At 29.7% G+C, this 23,104-nt stretch overlaps 2 protein-coding genes across 2 annotated transcripts in view; one reads left to right on the forward strand and one right to left on the reverse strand.

The window, feature by feature from the left end:
* LOC107448912 (uncharacterized) overlaps window positions 1-17,348 on the forward strand; it is a 43,708-nt gene extending 26,360 nt beyond the window's left edge. Inside the window, exon 2 of the mRNA XM_071184107.1 lies at window positions 14,526-17,348. Coding sequence (XP_071040208.1) covers window positions 14,526-15,038 — 513 coding nt within the window. The 3' untranslated portion in view covers window positions 15,039-17,348. The remainder of the gene's footprint in view (window positions 1-14,525) is intronic.
* LOC107453302 (suppressor of lurcher protein 1) overlaps window positions 1-23,104 on the reverse strand; it is a 1,038,548-nt gene that overhangs the window by 859,938 nt on the left and 155,506 nt on the right. The window lies entirely within an intron of this gene.

A 23,104-nucleotide genomic window follows, 5' to 3' on the forward strand; every position in this document is an offset into this window, starting at 1 on the left:
ACTTTGCCTAAAATTATCGATTTTTACGAAGTTTCCATAGAGCCAGAAACACGGTAAATTTTATCTTATTCTGGTAGTTTTGATCATATTTTTTTTCTCAAATTAAGTATAATTGAAACAAAAATATAGAGTAGTCTATTTGTTGGTATGAGCTGTTCTCTGTTAAAGTTTTTTTTCATTTCCTCTAATAACTCTAATTTTTCATATTAAATCAAAAGTACAAATATCTATTGATAACTAATCTTTGTATTATTCCTACAATCTTAAATAACTTCTTTCAGGAATTATAAAACCTATTTTTAAACAGATTTGTAAAAAACCTATCCAAAGTAAAATTTAAAAGAAAAAACTGTTACACAACAACCTAAAAAAATGATAATAAGAAAATTAAACGCGTTGTGTGGATTTTTGTTTTCATGAAACTGAAATAAATTGTAATTTATTCTCGTGCAATAAAGTGCTGAAAATTACGTTATTGTTGAGAAAATAGTGTCGTCATTTTCGGTAGATAGTAAAATATATGAACTTATCCTATCAAACTCATCAAGAATAAAGGAAAAACCCAAGCCTACTTTATGTGAAATGCATATAAAAGAGACAATAAAAAATAGCTCGCATATAATCTCTCAAATATAAAACAAAAAACAATGTGATGGCACGCGTAATTTTTTGGAAATGGATAGTGTTATAAAAATTATAGACCTCTACACTTCTTACATAACTTTTTACAATGTTCTGGAAAACTAATGATATACAAACTCCACGCATTTTATAATTATAATAAACTATAAACCATTATTTTAAATGCTTATTCTAAATTCCTGAAAGGAAAATTTAAGGTACTTGAACATGAAAATTTTCTATCTTACAACTAATTCATGCAATTTACTCTGAGAAAAAAATATGGTAAAAACTATCACACTATGGGAAAATTTACCATGTTTCCGGTTCTGTGAAAAGTCCAAAAACATTCATAACTTTTACCGAAGAGCTTTGGTAATTGTTTTGAAAATTTAAATTTTTGGAAACATCTGTTTGGTAAATATATGTAATAAAACTTGGTAAATGTAGAAAAATTCAGTAATTTTATCATGATACCTTAAAGAGCGACACAAAAACCATTTATTCTGTAAATTTTATTTTTCAGATTTGTATTTTCACTGAATGTGTGGTAATGAGAACTATGATATTGAAAACCATAATTTCCTGTGAAACGATACCATCTAAACAGAAAAATTACTAAATGAATGTTTAAAATACTATATATTTTAGTTTTTTAACAAGAATTATGGGGGTTTTTTTGTGCCAGAAATATCATTACCGTATGGTACGGTAATTTTACGAGATTTTTTTTTCACCCATAACAGAAAAATAATTTCATTTTTTGACAATATTGTTTTTAAATATTTTTAGGAGAATTAGAAAAAGGAGGAGAAATAAAATGAAATTCTAACTAAGAACTAATAGTATCGTCTATCAAATTATGTTTTTTTTTTTTTCAAATTACAGGTGAACTTCAGGGTAATTTGAAAAAAAAAAATGAAAATTGAAGACTCTGAAACACCTAATGGGGACTGCAAAGCATATTTATATTACAATATCTCAGCTAAATCAGCTTAAGTCTGACAAAATAACTTTTAATATCAACCATTTTGCTTAATTTGACAAAAAACTGCCACAGATATGCTGATGAAAAATGATAAATTTTGATTTAATCTCACTGTCGAAAAATTAAGCATAAATTATATGACAATGGGAGTAGAGGGACTTCATCTACGCCTTTAGCATCGGGGTAAAAACTTCTTCCGAATGAAAGTTAATCCAAATTGTTAGTTTACACGTAGAATACAGTCAATAAGATTAACCTTTTGCGTAAAACTTCTTTTGATGCAATCGAAGTCTGCAATTTGGCGACGAAATTCTCTGGAAACTTTTCTGAATTTTTCATGTATAACAATTTATTTTATGACCACCATTAAACAACCGACTCAATTTTGGGCTTACGACTATTAATGTTCAACGCCGTAGCGTTGTAATTTTGAATCCAATCCAGAAGACAAGGGAACTCCTGGAGCGAAATTTAACTTCGTGGAGAACTTTTTGATGGAATTAACCCTCATTTACATTACCTCATTACGTAAGAGAAAAAACACGAAAGCGTCACACAGTTAGCCTGACGGCAAAGGGACTTAAATCCATGATCCGTCTACTACTGAGGATAGTTTAGGCCAGCACTATGGTCGTTGCAAGCCGGGTGCGGAATTCGTATCAACCAACCATCGCTGAGATTCTGGTGAACGCTCTATCCCCTGAGCTACCACAGCTCCATGCATAACATTTTTGAATAATATTAATCATAACATAACATTTCTGAATTTTTTATCCTATTAACATGACTGAATTTCACATCTTTCATCCTATTAACATGTCATCCTATTAACATCCTAATACTTCACTCAATTTTATCATAGAATATGCTGATCTTGAATTTTAGTTTCGTATTTGCGTAATGATATTCCGAATTCTATTCTTGATATCTTAAATCCATCTCTTGCATTGTTTCTGCAGATGCTTCTGTACTTAATTTAACACGATGATTTACTGTTTATTAATGCAACAGATATATATCATAAAATGAAAATGTTATGCAGACTGTTTCCAAAATAACAATATTTATTCTATAACATTAATAGAGGCAGTAAGAGGTAGCTCACAAAGACTCAATCATTTAGTCATTTAGTTATCTGTTTAAAAGTTTAAAATTGTAATCTTAAGCTCTCGAAACTTTTGGAACTCTATGAATACTTAACTCTCACGAAATGGAGAAATTGAAGACTTTGTTCCACAAATGAATAAAACTTTTATTTGAAAAATATAGGAGAATTCTGGAAATCAAATGCTAATTAGAACAATTATAATAATTTAGTGAATGATTTCTCTAGTATTTCATATTTTGTCCAGAATTAGAAATTTCATTGAGGTTTGTTTTCTATTTTACTTTTATCGCTGCATATTTAACACCTGAGCTCGCGGGCCACTGCTCTTGGGTTCTATCCTCGGGCTGGGCAAGGTTGACTCAGCCTTCCATCCCTTCAGTGGGTCTATAAAATGAGTACTAAGCATGCTTGGTACTCATACTAAACACTGGGAGTTCCTCGTTCGGCTGACCACCCTACTACACCCCAGAGACCAAGGTCGAGCAAACTGAGATGGGCACAGTAAGCTTTGGCCCTCCATGGCCTGTCCCGCCACAGAGTTTAGTTTGTTGTTGTTGTTGACGTATGCCTGTTTCAGGCAGAGGGGGTGCGATTGTTCTTGTTTTCGAGTGGCACCATCTATGGCCAAGAATTCACTCCATGCGTCGCACCCGTTTGTAGGACGGGCCCAGTCATGCATTAATTCATTCATCCACAGATCGTAAATGTGACCTGAATCAGAGAACGATCGATTTCCAATCCAGTACCCCCAGAGGTATTTGAGTTTAGTTTAATATATATTTGACAAGATGACCAAGCTAATTCAGTCCAGTATTTCCCCACTCAAACGAACAAAAGGCATTGTAAGGAGAGTTAGAAAGGAACACCTGATACTAATGATGGTCAAGATTAGAATGATTTTATGAGGCTATAGGTTTATCTTCTCAAGTGTATGTTCGGGCGCGTTAGCAAATAAGTCATGAATATTTTAGCTTTTCCGTAGCAGCCATCAGAAGACAGCAGTTTTTATAATGGCATTTCGTACCTGAGGCTCTCACCTAACCCTCGCATACCTGCTTCTCAACTCTCTTCTTTTATCTTGCTCAAACATTTCCCTTTCTCCATATTCAGAAAACATATTTTCTCTTTATTGCAACTTGTCTGTCTTCTGCTTTATAAAGTCATTTTGTGTTTCGACATTGAGGAGCTTCGTTTGTTTATACAGTCATAACTATATGCCACCATTGTTTGAGCAATTATTCACATTGTTTTCCTTTTCTTAGCATTTTCTCACATTTTTAAATTTTAACAGAATATTTTCTAGATATCACCATACACTCATTTTCGATAATGTTTAATCTGTTAGGTTCTTTAAATATCCGTCAGAAATCTATATTTCTCAATTATGTAGTAAAAGCATTGACTACCATGGCGGCAAAATGATTATGTTTTAAAACCAGACCATGACCGATATACTCCAATACCATGCTCTTTTTAAATTGACATGTCTTCCAATGAATATTTTGTTGAAGCAAGTAACAGCATTTTTTTCTATGGTTAACCTCAAATCATTTTGTCTGATTCCATTCTTGACATGCTCACAGAAATACCTTTCCGTTTAAAATTCCTGTTCACATTTAACTGAAATACCATTAATTTGTAATAAGCTAACACAGGCAAAGTTATTTAAAGATATATTTTTATGTCTTTCTAAATTTCCACAACAGCGTTTAGTACTGATCGTTAGTTTTTCTTTCCAAATATTGCAGTAGATGGCTTAATTATAATTCATTTGTATTTAATAAACAAATCATTGAAAAAGACTTTCCTTAGACAATTTTAGCACTCATATTAATCCTTGTTCAATTGAACTTTTTCAAATTCCTCCCATCAGACTGTTCTTCGATTCAATAAAAATAAACTACGTGCTACATGTACTTGAGGTTTGCAATTACAGATTAGAAGGTTCGTACACTTATATAATGAAGTATTAAACATTTTTTTTTCCAAATAACCCTTCTAATGGTTTTTAAAGAATTCTGTTTAACTTTTCTTCTCAAGTGATTCTTAGCTGGAGGAATATTATTTGTAGTATTATCTAAAAATACGTAATCTTTCTTGGTCGAATTCAACAGAAATTGATCTTTTTGACGCGTAAACATTTGAGATCTTTTATTAATGCTGAAATTATTTTTGTCAAAGTGGGTTAATGTTTGCTATCTTTCTGATATGAAGGGCCAGAGAAAATGCAGTGATTAGCCACCCTTTTTTCCAAAAGTGATGTTTTACCATTGACACTGGTTGAAATTATAAAACGTAAATCTCTAACAGTCGTTGTAAGAAGAAATAAAATATCATGCGTCGCAGGAGTAAACTTCCCCCACACTGCAAATGGATTATATTTTATAAAACCGTATGGAGTATGTGTAGAACCATTTAATCATGCTAACTATTACTTATCAATTTAATTTCACTATAAAATGGTGCAACAGGAAGGTAAGCATTTTCTGATTTACAAATTTATTATCCATATAAACTATATGGATTATATGGAACCATTTAATAGAGCAAAATAATACTTATTGGGTTTGATTTCAAAATAATGACATAGAGGAAAAAAGTCGTTTAATTTAATATCGATAGAAGGTGGTAGCAAATTTTTAGAATTTTATTGGTGGAATGTTAATTTTGATTTCTCTGGATATGTATTTCAGTTAATTATGTCCTGATTGAGATGTTTTAAATAGCGGCGAAACTCTATAAAGAAAATCTGAAATAATATACGGGATAAAGTACCGACAGTTCAGCTAGCTGCATTATCCGCAAAAACCATTTTACCATAAAATCCATTTTTACTGTAAAATATTACTGTAATTTTTACTCTAATATTTGTTTATTTCGTGTTTTAACTATAATTATTACTTCAAAAGTTAAGGTACATAAAATTTTTAGTTCCATAACATGGTCAGTTAAAATGGATTAAACGGTTACATTTCAGCGGAATTTGATCCGGACTTTTTTACAGTGCAGGCATACAAAAGAAGTTTGTCTTTTGAAAAAACTCATGCACATATTAAATTAATAATATTGATTTTTTTGACAGTTTATTTTCACCACCTATTTAAATCAAAATAATTACATTTCCCTGTCAGTTTTTGCATGTTTTGAGTCAAATAAGCAGAAATTCATATTTTGATTGACGAAGAAGTAATTTAATTTGGCTGATATTTTAAATTATAAATAAGCTTTGCAGGAGGAAAAGTTTCATATGTAGACGTAATTTTCATAGTTGTATTCTCAATTTTTTTCCCTCGACCCCAAAGAAAAATAGATTTCGGCAAAAATGAATCCGTCGAAAAAAATATATATTTATTCAGAGAAAGTACGTTTTTGTGTCTGATTTCGTAACTTAATATATATGTATAAATATATATACATATATACTCCCTTTGCTCCAATTAATTAGCATATTTGAGATAACCCCTGCAACCATTATAATTGAGTCCCAGAACGTAAAAATCCGATCATCAGATTTAAAGTTACTCAAGGTGGTCTATTTTTGCAGTTTGCGCGCTGTACATATAGATGTAAAATTTCCTACATTTATTTGTGTTTAGAATATTTTCCTATTACGTAATTCTGTAAAATTTTCTTTTCTGTTTTTTTCTTTTTAAGATTAAATGATGATCTTGGCATATTAGAATATTAAAAAAAATATTTTGCATATTACTGAATAAAATATGATCTACTTTACTAAGTATAAAATGTCATTAATGCAAAAAAAAATGTCAAACTTTCCGAATATTTATGATGATAAATTTAAAGTAAAAAAATTATTCCGACGACGGAAGGAAAATATTGCGTCGCAAAAAATTAGAAACACTGTTAACTTTGTAGAAAATGCATATTTTATAAGTATATTTTAATAAAATTTTTATCCGTTATCTATTTTATATTTTGCTGTTTTTCAGTTTTTAAAATGGCTAAAATGTAATCTTTTGTACTCTTTTGTTTTTAATTACTTTCTGTTACATAATATTTTCTGGAAGCAGCAAAAAATTAATCTTTGAAACTATTCTTTAAATATTTTAGTCTGATGTGCTCCATGAGAACAAAAAAAGTTGAAATAATTCAGACATACTCTAATTTATTAAAATCATTGTGAATATAAAATTCATGCAAAAAATACCATTTGAGAGTTCAATGTTTAGAGTTAAATAATCTGCTACTTGTAATTCAGAAATGCGGAAAAAAACTATACAAGACTATACGAGAAATAAATTTTAGTCAAAACTACCAGAATATGAAAAAATTTACCGCGCTTTTGGCTCTATGGGAACACCAAAAAAGGCACTTTGGTAATGATTTTGGGGAAATTAACGATTAAATGTGGTTTTATACTATGTGATAAAATTTGGTAACAGTGGTAAAATTTAGTAATAAATTTTATAAGCATGTGATATTATTTCAGTGAAATCAGTCACTGAAACCCTTAAGTAGCTGCCAAGCTATTACCCATTTAGCATGATATGTGAATTAACCGTGAATTTCAGGGAGAATGGAAAAATCAATATGTTTTATGTGTAAACCTTATGCAATATTGACGAAATGATGTTACCATTGACATATTTGGTTAAAAATCTTCGGTATATTTTACGTAATCTTAACAGAAAGTATTTTACCAACTACCCTTCGGAACGATTGCTTCCGTATATTTTATGTATTAGGGGGACCGGAAAGTAATGTCGTTTCGTCGCATTAAATATTCGTTAGTCTTAAAAACAAATGCATTTTTTTCGAACCATTTCGATTCATTTTCGATCCGACATTGACAAGTTGTTGCCAACGCCGGATAATACATTATTGATTAAAAATAAAATCTTGATACCAAATATCAAATGCACCGAAACGACTTTTCGGTTCCCCTAATATTATTGACGAAGTAAGTTTACTATTTAAATTTCGGTAAGAAAGTTTTTGTACATTTTACGCATAAATGTTGACGTATATTTTACCACCTAGAATTTGGTAAAAGCTACCGTATATCGTACGTAATATTGACAAAATAAATTTACCGTTTTATTTTGGTTGGAATATTTTTGTTACGTAATATTGACGAAGTGAATTTACTATTCAGATTTATTAAAAATGCTTCTGTGTACTTTACGTATTATTGACGAAGCAAACTTACCATGCAAATAAAATGTAAAAATAACGTACCTAGTATAAAGGGGTTGATAAAATATTTACAAACTAAACGAATTTGTTTACGTGTAATTTCACGTGAAATTGATGTTTTTTTGGAGTATTCATTTTTTGCTATAATACGAAATTTCAGTTTTACGTAAATTTTACGAATGCTTAGTAAAATTTAAGGGTGAAATGTGTGTATTTTTGACGTAAAATTGATGTTTCTCCTACATGGGTAGGTATTAGTTTTCAGAAAATTTCCGACACAACTTTTAAAAACTTTTATTCATTTTAAACAACACGTTTTTAAAATTGCATTAAGTTAAACGTATGAGACTGAAAAAAAGCAAATTTTTTATTCTATTCAGTAAGCTCTTTACTATCTGATTGAATTTACTTAGTTTAAGAAAAAACTTTTTAAAATACGATTTTTATCAAACGTAAAAGACTTCATATGTTCGACGTAAGAGAAAAAAAGTAAGCACTTTGAAATACTTGGTTAAACCTTGGGAGTTTGCCAAAATCCATCCCCTGCGAATATTCCAAATGTAGTACGGTAGGATAAAAACTCTTCAATAAATTTTACTGATAAATTTTATTAGTTCCTAACAATGTTTTTGATAATAATGTAGCTTATTGGTTTAGAAATTTTAAATACAGAAAAGTTTTAAATTGGATGATATCTAGTTATAATTGCAAACTAACATTTTTAGAAAAGTAAAAAAAACATACTTGTCTGCAATTTAGTTTAAAACTAATAATATTAAATATTAAAATGTGAAAAGTTTACTGCTAACACTAGGAAAAGCATTATATTAAATTATTCTGTATTACGAAATAGGTAATAAAAATCTAGCTATCGTAAAAAAAAGTTTTTAACTGTTGAACTTGAAAATTTTCTATACTGTTATTCCAATAAAACATCAAAATATTAAATTATGGAATATAAAAAATTTTTTTTTTTAATTTAAATAATTAGCTAAATGTTAAACATTCCTTAAAACCATCAAAATTCAATAAGCATGTTTGCTCGCAAATACGTTATTCATAACAAAAACAATTATAAGCACAGCATCTTATGGTCTCGATAAGAATAAACATTTAGCTGTTTAGACATAAGTACATAAGTTATTGTTTGAGAAAATTTATGGCATAAGTAATTGACATAAGTTAGTGATATAAGTTTTAGACATAAGTTACTGTTAAGACACTCCATGACATTACTCCAAGTTATTCACATAAATCTTAGTCGTAAGTAATTGTGTAAGACATTCTATGCTTTAAGTTATTGACATAAGTTTCAGACATAAGTTATTGTTTAAGACATTCGAAGGCCACTAGTGTTAGGGGTTAAGATGACAAACTGTGCAAGGAAAAGACGAAATCGTTGAATAATATTCAACTTAAAACTGCAACGTTGCAGTATGAAATGTATGCAACGTTGCAGTATCTTTTTCGAATATTAAAAAATTAGCTAACGAGCGCTTTTCATTTCCCCGAAAATATGTATTTTCTTCATATTAACATTTCTCAATAATTTCAGAATAAGTATATGAGAGCTCTGGTTAAAGATAAGCTAAACTTTAACTAACAGTCATAAATAATTGTCTCAAGTTTCCAACTGTTATGAAAATAGCAAATAATTCGAAAAAGAAAACATTTTTCCACGTGCACTGTAAAAAATTACGGATCAAATTACGGAAAAAGTGCCGGCACACAAGGTGTCGGTAATTTATACCGTAAAGCCCATTTTAAAGGCATATATTACAGAAGAAAAAATTCATAAATCATAATTTTTAGAGTAATAATTACCGTACAATCACTGAATCAATCTAATTAAATAAATACTGCAGTACAAATTACTGTGTAATATTTTAAAGTAAAAATGGATTTTACGGCAAAATGGATTTCATGGATGGTGCACCCAAAGTGCCGTACTTTCTACCTTAATGTGATCAAGAATTTCTTACTGCTAGACAACATACCCTTCAAAAATTAGTTTTAAACAAAGACATTAAACAGAAACTTGGCTCAAAATATAAAATTTTAACATTTGCACAATATTTGAAACAATTTATTAAGTATTAATGCATGGACTCATTTTAAGCAAAGCATTATCACAAAACGTGATACCTCGGCAACTTTCTTCACAAAATTTTAAAACGAGCTTACATTCTAACTCAACTTCTAATGATATTATTTATCATTAGGGCGTAAGCTAGGGAAATCGATGACGCAAGAGATTGCTACGAAAAGAGTGCTCTTTAAATCTATAAAGTTTCCACAGATTCCCATTAATTTTTCTATCTTTCATATGAAGGAAACATTTTGAGAAAAATCTAATATACTGCGTAGTTAAAAGAGTTAAAGGACTTACGGGTATGCCGATAATTTCATGATGGATTAAGAACATAAAATCGGCTTTCCTACCCTTTGAGTTGAGAAGAAATTTGAATTAATTTCCATCTTCACTAGTACTGCCCGTTATGTAAGAAAATTTATGAATCTTTCCAAAAGTAGTTTAGGGTGTAATTTAATAACTTTATTCTTTATAACCGACGCTATTTACAAAGAATATTCTATTAAATTGCGTATCCACAATTATAAGAAAAATGAATGAGCTTTTTAAATATCAAATATCTTCTCAGTTCATTATGGTTGATTGATAGTTTTAGTTTTATCTTAACTTTTTAGCAGAAATTATTAAATTTGAAGCCAATGCTTGATATGAATATTTTAATGATAAATAAGTTAATTTGTTTAACTAAAGGAATAAATACTTCTCAAAATAATGTAATTTATAAATATCAACATATTAATTATGATTCAAAGTTTATTTTAAGCAAATTTTTGCATTAAAATGCAACGTTTATAGCGTTCATAGATTTTATATGGTGTTAATAAGCTCTAATGAATTGTTGATCAAAATCAAATTATAAAGGAACGGACAACTAGATTTGATGTTATAAAAGAAAAAAACATTAGAAAGCAATTTTTATAGCGTTCATAGATTTTATATGGTGTTAATAAGTTCTAATGAATTGTTGATCAAAACCAAATTATAAAGGAACTAGCAAATAAATTTTATGTTATAAGGGAGAAAAACATACTTTATGAAGAAGAGGGGGCTCTAGATTTTGCAAGAGACGTTAGCAATTTTTCTCGGCTTACTTTCAATAAAAATCTAAACACAGTTACTGGCACTTGAGCACGAATTAAAAAATCTGTCAGAATTACTGTACTGTATTGTAATGACATTGCTGGTATGAAAAATATATATAATTCTCGTTAATAAAACCCAAACAAATGGTATGTAAATGAACGGAATGAATTACCAAATGAATGGTTTAAATACCATATATTTTCGTTTTATTGCCAGAATTATGTTTTTTTTTTAAAGAAATTTCATTACCATGCAGTATAGCAATTGTATCAGAACTGAAAACGTTAAAAAAGTTGATTTTGTTTGATTCTTAGATTTAGATTTTGTTCCTTCCCAATGTACACACTTTTTACTTTCTTTTTAAAAAAAGGATTCTAAAAATATAAATTAAGGGTGAATATTACGGAACACCCTATGTAAAATAATAAATACCAGAATGAAATTATTGTACTCCACTTGATATTACTTGATTGAGTTCTTAAATGGTCAACATTATATATATTAAGTCAGCATGGTGCGTCCCACCTCAAACTGATAATAAATTACACTAAACAAAAATTAATTTTATATGAATTATGGTGTTAAATAACGGAAATACTGTTATATCAGCTATGCTATTGCGTAGACTACCGAAAGCTTAGATTTAAACAATGTCACTAACATCTGGGTAACATTATCTTAATGTGTTAGTAGCAGAGGAAAGCAATGTGAATGCTTCTTGGAAATTTGTAATGTTCTGAATACATTACATGTGGTAGTTTCTGTCAATGTGAAACGCATAGTTCCTACTATTTGTTACCAAACACAGTCTTTAAGAGTAATTCTGGCATTTTTAGAGTTTCGTTTGAAATTGAGCTTAGTCTGCACTTTCTACGAACCTTTAAGCGCGGAAAAATAAACATGTTCTTAATAATCTTTTTGTTCTCTTTGTTTTGTTATATTCAGTGTTCTTAAATTAAGAAATGTTTGTACCGAAGTGTTTTTAAGAAATATAAGCCAAAATCATGCTTTTGCTTAATTAGAGTGGAGTGTCTTTTTTCACTCATTTTATTTTATTTTTAATTTTTTTTTACATAAAATATTTTAATGAAACGTTTGGTAGAAGAATATTGAATTTATTAAAATGTATGGTTTTTATTATTCACCCCGCCTTTTTAATAAGAGTCAAAACTTTGATAAGATTTTAATAAAAAATTCATATTTCCGAGACTAATTTTCTTTAATATATAAACTACGCTCTACTGTATGTTCACAAACACGATATTCATACATGTGTGGCATTTGTTTCAATCCAAGTTGTTATTTTTTCATACGTTTCAGGAAGTTTTTACTAATAAACATTTTACTTTTCGAACTAAATTGCGAAATTTTTCATTTTTATGGCTATGTAAAAAAATTCAAGACACTTTCCAGACATGAAGTATTATTTTTTAATTAAAAGCTTGTTCTTTGTAAATATTTTAATTACCAAGCTTCTAGACTTTTTTTAAATCCTGGTTATCGTAATAATTAACATGTTTTTTCAGTAAAAAGAGAAAAAGAATGTTATAGTGCCTACAATGCTTTTGTATATTACACTTTTCTTAAAAGAGCCAAACGTCGATTGGTTGTTAAGTCTGGTTGTAAAAATGCATAACTTTTGTCCCGATATCATACTAAAATTTTTTTAGACGCTCGATAAAAATCAGACTTTGTTGCAAACCATCATGCGAAATTTCTGTAATTTTTACATATCATCTAAAAATATTTTAGCTTTTCTCTTTCATAATCAACTTGATCGAGTCATTCAACTAGATCAACATCGAGCACACGTAACGAGCTGATCGAAGTTGGAGTTGCTTTTATTTAAGAAAAAAACTCTCTATTACTCTGAGCCATGTTTTTGTTAAACTGTCACGTTGGCTTCGTTTCGTTTAACCAAGTCTCTGTTATAGTTAAATAAAACATAGAAAGAATATGCTGGCTTAGTAATATGGTTAAACTTGATACCATATCAAAGCTGCAAAGAATTTGCATAGTATTTACTGCTCAACATACTCCAACATTTTTTAATCATGTAGATTTTAGTTTTGTAAGTTATATTTAAAACATGATATGGGACATTTATTTAAAATACTCAATCTTTCAAGTTGCGAACTATTTTAACTATTTTAAGACTGGATATTAATAAGAAACATTAAATTATTTTTTCAAAATAAAACTTATATTTCACTTTATATGTTATAACCGTCCTTGAACTGCCGACCCAATATTTTGGTTTACGACTACTACTCTTCAACTCCGCAGCCTCGTAATTTTGAACCTAATCCGAAAGACAAGGGAACTACTCGATCAAGTATTGGGAGAAATTACCTTTGTTGAGGATTTTTTGATGTAACTAACCCGCATTTGCGTTACATGAAGTAGAAAATTATGGAAACTTCTCACGGTAAACCTGACGGCAGGGGGATGATCCGTCTACCACTGAGGATATTTTACGTCAGCACTGTTGTCGGTGCAAGCTAAATTCGTATACACCAGAGATTGCTGGGATTCGAACTCGGTTCACTTCATTTTAAGGCGATTTCTCTATCCCCTGAGCCATCACGGGTCAAAATAAAACTTAAAATGATTAATGCTTTGTTAATTTGGTATGACTGTTGAGGACATGCTAAAGCAATTCTAGTGAGCTATTTTATATAGTCTGGGATTCGATCTGGATTAAAAAGAAGACAATAGATTAAATACAAAGAAAATATTAAATCAAAGACAGTATTGTTTCTAACTGTACCACAACATGCCATGTTCTCTCCAACTATCCATTAATTTGAGGATATTTATTAAGAAAATGTGAGTGTCGACATTTCAAGCGCTGTGTGTTGATATTTCAGGCTCTGTGTGTGGACTTTTTCATCTCTGTGTGGGGACTGTTCAGGCTATGTGTGTGTGTGTTTCTGGCTTTGTATGACGACTTTTCAAGATTTTTGTTTGCATTTTTTCAGGCTCTGTGTGTTGATATTTTCGGCTTTATGGGTGGGGACTCTCTCACTGGGAAATTTTTTCCAAATCACGAGAGACAAAACCTTGAATTACTAAGCGATAAGACACCAAAGTACCAAAACTAGGAGAGATTCGAAACCTTATAAGAAATGTAATCGCACCAGCTTTTCTCGCGGAGAACAACATCCGGACCCAGATCAAGGTAGGTAAAAAACCAACCAACAGTGTTGAGAGAGCAACCCAATTTTAAAGGAAAAAAAATTATGTTTTGAAAACTGATTTATGACGTAAAGGTAACTTTCAAAACTGCTTTATCTCAAATTCCTTGAAATATCCCTCAACGCGTTTTTTTCCTCTGTATTCCTCAATTGTAACAGCATTTAAATTTCAGTGCGTTTTTATCATGCCACGATAATACATTATTAATAAATGAATAAAAATAATTCATGCCTTATTTATTATTACGATGTAACCTAACATTCCTTTTTCTGTTTCAGCTATCCAACATGCATTTCTCCGTAGCTTTCAGCTTGATCTACACACTTCTCTTATCAAAGATCAGATCGAGTTTATCGGCAACTGTAAGCGCAGTCCATGTTTGCGCCTACTCTGCTGACACTACACAGTACACACCAAATTGCTACGACTGCATTCAAGATGTCTACAATAATGCTCTTATGGCCTGTCTCAATGCATCAGCAATGCCAAAAAATATCACTTTCAAAGCTGCTAATTGCATGGAAGGAAATTGCAAAATTCCGTATTTCACTCCAACTACTCCAGAGGTAGAAGATGTCCCACCCATGTGGGATTTCTTCAGTAAGCTATTTTTGGCTGGTGGCAGCGGCTCTAGCGCTTTTGCTAGAGCTAAAAGAAGCGTTAAGGATAATTCTGTTGATAGCATGAGCCCTTTTTCCAGTCCGATGAAATTTAATATTGTGAAAAGGGTAGAAACCGTAGTTGGAAAACCAGAAATGAGAGAGACTGAGCTAGACTACGAAGAAATGTAATTATTATAAACTGGACAAATTTATTGCAAGTGGATGGAAATTGAAATTTCAGTATGTTGTATTCTCCCCCAAATACAAAATGGCAAATCTGTATTGTGTTTAGATTTTAATTTCGGATAATAAATTCTAAAATTCACTCCCCTAAATATTTATGACTCTTAAATATTAATTATCAGAAATGTTTGAGATGCATTATTTGATATCTTTTGTTAGATTTTTTAGACACATTATTTGATGAAACGTTAGATATATTATTTGATGATGTTTGAGAAATGTGTTGTTTCGAACTCAATATAGGGGATAATCCGGCATTGGTACCACAACAAACAACTTGAAATTGGATTGAAATTGAATTGAAATTGAATTGAAATTGAATTGAAATTGAATTGAAATTGAAATGACTACGTATTAGACGTTACTTAGATAGTTTGCCCCTTTTTATGATGGTTTTTAGTTTTTTTATTACCACAACTCGGCAAATTATTACAACTATCTTGATGCAAATACTAATAAAAAAATGACCCTCCATAATGTACATTATAATTCGTTTATTCAAACTAAATGTTGTCTTTTATGTACTATCATTGTACCGTAGCTTCAAAAATTATGTACCAAGACAAAATTGTAATTTATTGCTATGCGAGATTGTATTTCATTAAATATGTATCATCTGTTTTAATAAAAACTCCATTTTAAAATTCAGTGAGTCATTAAAAAGAGAAATTCATTATTTATAAAAGCCGTGTACTGTTATTTTAATGATTTCCACGAATCATGTTCGCATTATACTACCTTCTCAACTACCATAAAATAAACTTTTGTCTTTAGTTTTATTTTACTAAGAAGCCATTGCATAAATCTGAATTTTATTTTTCTAATTATTTGTTTGAATACTATGTCTGATTTTGTAATGATCTTAGTAAGTTATTTAAGATTTGGAATTTTCTCCTGTTATGTAAGTCCCAAATATATTTTTGTGTATGCTTGCTTATCAGTTTGGTTATATTTCCCCCAAACTATATCCTTGTCAGATGCAGAGAGTATGAAGAAGATAACGAGGGGAAAAAAACATAGACTTATAACGTTGGGAGACAGATTACCATGGGTTACTTGTGGATTCAAGCATATGATCACGTTATCACATAACGAGATACGTTAGATTTAGAGAGAAATAGAGAGCTAACTTTGGCGTAATTTCACAGTGAATAACTATATATTTTGTAACCTGTTGGGTAAGTCAAAGGCGATTTCACGAAATTTCTTGAACTAAATTTAAATGTTTAAATTGCAGTTGTTAAGGCGACAGCCTCATTATAACACTAGCCACGTAATAACATACTCGTAAAATATCATTATCTGATATTTGAACCAACTGGCTGGGTGGCGCAGTTGGTTTTTCTTCGGCCTTCTGAGCCCAAGTGTGCGGGTTCGATCCCCGCCCCAGACACCGGATTTTCGGGAAGCAGAAAATCTTCAGCGGTCATGTCGTATGATTATGCGGCATGTAAGAGATCCCTAGAGTGTCTTATTGGCTCTTGGCATTTACGGCAAAATTAAATTCCAAGTGCACTTTAGCATCCAAATAGAGTCTTGGTGCTGCCACCTAGTGTGGCAGAAACTAGACGTCCAAATTCAACTATTTATTCTGAAAGTACCATTAATTCTTCTACTTACATAATTTTAAACAAATTATTTCCATGAAATAATCAAAACGAAAGTACTTTACTAAACAGGAGTGAGCATCATTTTTAATAGGTGTGAGAAAATCAATTAATTAATAGTGTGCTCAAGTACACATGATCACGCATGTCACAATGAGTCCTACATAGCGGGTTGTGCTCGACATATTATGCTTTAACTTTTCTATTTTTTACAAAAATCAATTACATATTTTGATACAATTATCTTAAAAGGTTAAACTATCGAAAAATGCAATTGTATTTTTAATGTTGTGAAAATTTTACTGTGTGACCACTTAATAAATATAACTGGATGAAGCGATCAGCTTCTTACAAGGCTGAAATCAAATGAAGAAACTTGTAAAGTTGATGGATGTTCAATAATTTATCCTATTCACCAAATTTAGTGGGGCCTCCCTAGCCGAGCGGTATCGCCGGTCCAAACGCTCTGTTAAGCGTGGAGGTAGCGGGTTCGAATCCCGCCGTAACCCTGGATGTATTCTTTGTGATGTCTTTCTCTGAATTGTTCTATCTGTATTTTCTACTTGACAATGACTTATAAGCCTATATATTGAGCACACAAGTCAGCAAATGTATGTAATTTCAATAAATAAACCAAATTTAGTGGTGATTATGAATAATCAACAATTATTATACACAATCATCAGTTTACCGTATCATGTATAACGAGTTTTATATTTGAACGACGAAGAAAGAAACTAAATATGTTATGACTTGAGAAATAATCACCTATAAGTAATCCCAATAACACACAAGCGAAAATTATGATATCCAGTAAAAACAATCCCGATCTTTACATAACATTGTATTATCTGTAGTGAAATGAAAGTTTAAAATTCCATCGCGTAATTTTAAATTAATTATGTTTCTTTTTTCTCTGCAACAAATATAATTATTTGGTCCTCAGCTACGCTCAAATTTTAATGACTTAGAAAAATCTTTAAAAATACCTTTAAAAATAATTAAATATGCCCTCAATATAAATAACCCTCATTATAACTGAACTAGAATTTCAACCGGAAACATTATTATAATATCCCTCTTCTAATTTGCATTCCACCCACAGTTGTTTTTAATATACATTTATAAATAGAATTTGAGATGCATTTCAGTATCATTAGAAGTCTATTTTTAGAGAAAAAATTTTTACTAGAAAAATAATTTATTTCGTTATTTATATGAATTTGGTTTTTGAGAAGTTTGAAGAATCAATGCAACTTTTATACGACAGCAAGCAGAACTTTACATTTTGAACTGAAACTATTTAAAATTTGTTAAATCGGTGTCAAAATAAATATATCAAAAGAAATTAAAACGCTATTCAAGATAAATTTGTACAGTATGAAAAATCACCCTGAGTTATGAAATCAGATCCAAAAAAAATTTACTTTCTCTGTAAAAACATACCTCTTTTTCGAACGATTCAAATTTCTGATTCCCAAAAGTAGGAGGTACCCACAACCAGAGAATCACGGTTTCAATAGTTTGGTCGGGAGAGGGGTCCAGGGCCTGGGCCCGCTAATGCTAATTTGTAATAGCCCTTTTCGAATTTCGCTATATCTCGGAAAAAAATTTATGCTAATCAAAAAATTCATTATTATTTTTTACCATTATTTTATTTAATGTCAGTTAAAAATATCTTAAAACTGTAAAGTATACTGTTTTTATACTATTTTCATGAATTAATTTTCTGTCTTAAAATTCAAAATTTAAACAAAATCGGGCAAATAGTTTCTGAGAAATTAAATTCAAATTAAAAATTCACTAAAACTAACTTTCTCAAGAGCTATTTGACTGATGCCATTCAAATTTAGCATTTTGTCACATAAAATTGCATTAAAAATGATGTAAACATTTGTATACCTTGCAGTTTAAAATTGTTTCGATTATTAGTAAATAAAATAATAAAACATACTAAATAATTATTAGAAAAAATTTGTGTATAGAATTATCTTTGGATAATTAGATTTTATAATTGAGTGCAAAAATTTACAGTTTTACTTTAAAAATGCTTGCGATATGTCGAAATGCGCAAAAAGTAAAGTAAATATTGAGGGGTCCAAATTTTGGGGTGTGCTCCTGACCAAGCTGTTGCGACCATACTTCCCAAATTGCATCTGTCCCAACATTTTGAGAGTCAAAAATTCAAATCTGTTAATTAAAAATATATTCATTCAGAAAAAATGCGTTCTTACGGTTGATTTTTTATTTTAAAATATTTCTTGGATTAATTAATTAGCATATTTGAGGCTACCTCCTCGTTCATTATTGAGGTTACCCCCTCGTACGCCAATCATTAAATTAAAATTTATACAGGGGGATTTATTTTGCCCACTGGCTATTATCTATTTTCGGTAGAAGAATTACTATTTAGTGGACGAAGTAATATTTTACTGTTATGTATGGGAAATTAGTTTTTAAGAAATCTGATCAATTGATACAACATTTGTATAACATTGAACGACAGCAAACAGACCTTTACAATTTAAACCATAAAAAAATTAAATCTGATAAATCATTTGTTTTCCTAAGTTTTTCACTGAAAAATAGAATTTTATAAATAAATATCTTAATCTTGGAAAAATTTGTAAACAATGAAACACATTTAAAACTTAATTTATTTATATAAATAAATACAACAATAAGTGTCGTGTTATTAAATTATCCACCTTAGTTTCGCATGAAATTAATAGGAACGTGTCCACAGCAACACCACAATTATATATCCTCACTTAATTTCTCCTCCAGAGTTATTTGTTAAAGTTAATTTTTGTTTAACTAAAAATAAAATGAAATTCGTTATCACAACGAACTATAGGGGGAGTTGTTGCATGAGACGAACTCCTGCGATTTCCATATGAACAGTCATTCAGTTGCTCTGGAGCCGTCTTTAATGTAGCGTGTAGCATTGGAGCGCTCCTTCTTTATTGTGGCTTATTAAATTTACAAAAACCAAAATGTTTGATATTCTTTCCTATGCAAGCGAAAGCAAAATGGTATCTCTTTTTTTAGAGAAGGTATATCTAAAACACATCGAAAAATATTTGTAAATAAACAGGAAAAAAATGCGTATCTTCTTATTAGAGTGAAAACCAGAGATATCGTTTTGCTAAATTTAATGATGTAACATGAAAGGCCTACGTAAACTTTACATTCCATAGTTTCAAGAATCGTATTACTTCAAACATTAAAATAAAAAGTATACATAAGCTCATAATTTTATATCATTTAATTTTGCAAAAAACGTTTCTTGACAACAACTTTTATCAAAAAATTTTAAATTTCAATAAAAATCATTATTTATAAACTAAACAACGTAAAATAAAGAATGCTTACGAAACAAAAAAAAGCAATTCTAAAAGTTCCTCACATTAAAATAAGAAACTTTCATGTTTTTTTCAATCATAATCGGACGTAGAAAACCGTTCTATAGAAAATTATCATCAAATAAGAAAATAAATTATTTACAAATAAAATTATTTATTATAAAAATTCTAAAATTATCTGCTTTATAAATCCGGAGAATTCCAAAATGATATGTTCATCATTTGAAAACTTTATTCTCAAATAATATATACATAGATTATCCCTTCATTACTTTAAGATGACATACCACATAATAAAATTTTATAATTGCAAGATCTCGACATAAATTTCAATATGTGACTTAAAAACAGAAACTGAATTCAAGTTAAAATTTATCATTCAAAATTAAAAAATACTTACCAAGAAAACGATAAAAAATTATTAATAATCAACACAAATAATACTATTTCAAGTTATTTGGATGATTCGTCACTGTTGTTTTTCGAATTATATAAATACAGAAATATATACTATTCTATAAAGAAGAAGATTATTCTGTAACTATTACAGTTCCGTCCATTGTGAAATCACATTTATTTATTGGAATGAAGTAAGCAGTGTTGCCTTCACTTCAATTTGTAATGAATCGAAGACGGAAAAAAAAACTTTTTTTTTACCGTAATACACACATCTGTAATAGCAAGCGATCATGAAATCGGAAGTTATGTTGTTGATAATAGAAAGGTAAAAACTATTGAGAAATTCTTCAAATGTTTTGCTCTTTCTGTTTCAGAAAGCTTTACCGATGTTCAGGATCGTTTTTCAAGTTCTTCTGCATGTTCCTAATGAAATTTTGCTTCTTTTTTGCTGCCAAGAAAATGGCGTCAGACTTTGCCAATGATTATGATAGAACTAAATGCCTGATGTTTTCAGGCTTCCGCTAGAGGGCGTACTCAAGCGTTGCGATCGTGAATGAAATAAGTTTAAAAAAAGAAATAAGTAAAAAAAAAATGAAATAAATAAAAAGTTAATAAATAAAAAAGAGAATGTAACACTTTTATTGAGCTCAATTTTAATAATATTCTTTTTTTTCAAAACCTGTAAATGAAAATAATATAAAATAGCATTTAACAAACAAATTGAGTATTCACTTTTTTGCCGTAATAATCTTTTAATTAATTTGCTACCAAGCAAACAACTGTGATATTCTATGCAAATGCATATGAAAGTGTTTAACAATTTTGTCAATACTCCATAATTTACAGAGAAATATTGTCCGATAAATATAAGAAATATTCCTGATACCTCATAAGTGTCCTCTCTCGTACTTTCAAATAAGTCTTACAGTCGTATAACTCATTAAGCTCCGAACAGATATTTAGCTCAGAAATTAAATATAGTTTGTTCTTTCTTTCTTTTTAATTTTAGTGTTTTCAGATATTTGTTTAAATTTTATAATAAGGCATCAAATTCCAAATATTTTGTGTAATTAAAAACATATTTTTATTAAAAAAAACTTTTAGTATCCACCTAAAAAAGCAATGACAGACTGGCAAGTAATGAACGAGTAGTCAAAAAATAAAAAAATGAAATAAATTGAAGGAAATCTGATGGATTTGATATTCATAGTTTGTTTTGTTCTGTTCAGTAAACCAGTTGTTAATCCACAGAAAAAAAAAACTGTCAACAGGCAGCGTTGCTAAATGGAAAAAAAATTATAACGCATTCTACTGCTTGTCAAACCATTCCGACTTAAAAAAAAATTGCATGAGGGTTAGTTAAATTGACTTCAAACTTCGCAAACTTGTAACTATAAGTTGTATATTTAAAAATAAATTAATAATTTTCCAGTTAATAGTTTTTCCAGTCAGCAATGCCATTTTTTGCTAAAGCTTGAAGATATTTCTGAAGCTAGATGGAAAATAAAGAATCTGGTTTCATTAGCAGAGCATTGGTTGGACTTTTGGAAACTTTGTGGAATGATTTTGTTGCATTCATTTATTTAAATTTACTGATATCATATCAATTTAATATATCTATTCAAATATATCTTATTTAATGTATAAATATTTAACAGATTACATAAAAAATCGTAAGTCAATTCCGTAGAAGAGATCCCTAAAACAAATGAGGAGCTTAGTAAAATGTTTAGCACTAAAATAAATACATGCGAATAAAATATTCAACTAGCGTGTATTTCAACAATGTTCTTTCAAATATTCTTTCCTCAAATATTTATCTCCAACTTCCCTTAAAACAATTATTCGATGCGCAATTTTACAAGTTTAGCTTCAACAGAATCTAAACAAACATTTTACAAAACCGTATTTTTCTTCTTCCCTTTGATGAAGGGCAATACATAACAATTTTTGGAACAATGCTGACTTTAAAACCCACTGATAAAGAAGTAATAAACAAAGACAAAAAACATTCCCGCGGTGGAAAAAAAATGTGAAAAGCGATTTCAGACGAAACGAAGAACCTCGTAAATCACGATATCTTCGCTCCAATCCTTAAAAAGCCAATTCTTTCGTTTGTAAATAAAAGAAAGCTTTCTTTTATTTCTAGATATAAGAAAACGGCAAAAAATATAGTCCGAGATCGGATTAATAAAACTTTGGTTATAGACTATTCGAGTATAGTTCGTAAGAAAACTCGGTTGCTTACAGTCAGTAGACAGTCAGAATAAAAACTTATGGTTACAATTATAAACCGGTTTTTATACTGAAACCGTGGTTCATACTATATAAGTAAAAGCATACATATAATCTGTGTGATATCCTTATTCCTCAAAAAGTCAATTCCTTTTTTGCAAATAAAAGAGCTTTTATTTCTAAACATAAGAAAGTGGCAAAAAGTATCGTTCCTGATCAAATTAATAATATTTTGGCTATTAGCTATTCAAGTATCTATAGAAATTAAGTGGTTGCTTACAGATAGTAAGTAATCAAAATAAGAAATAAGGAAATAATAATTCTAAACAGGCTTCTAACCTAACTGAAACAATATCTATCTATCTATCTATCTATCTATCTATCTATCTATCTATATATCTATCTA

This window comes from Parasteatoda tepidariorum, chromosome 8 (genome assembly GCF_043381705.1).
Source record: "Parasteatoda tepidariorum isolate YZ-2023 chromosome 8, CAS_Ptep_4.0, whole genome shotgun sequence".
NCBI lineage: Eukaryota > Metazoa > Arthropoda > Arachnida > Araneae > Theridiidae > Parasteatoda > Parasteatoda tepidariorum.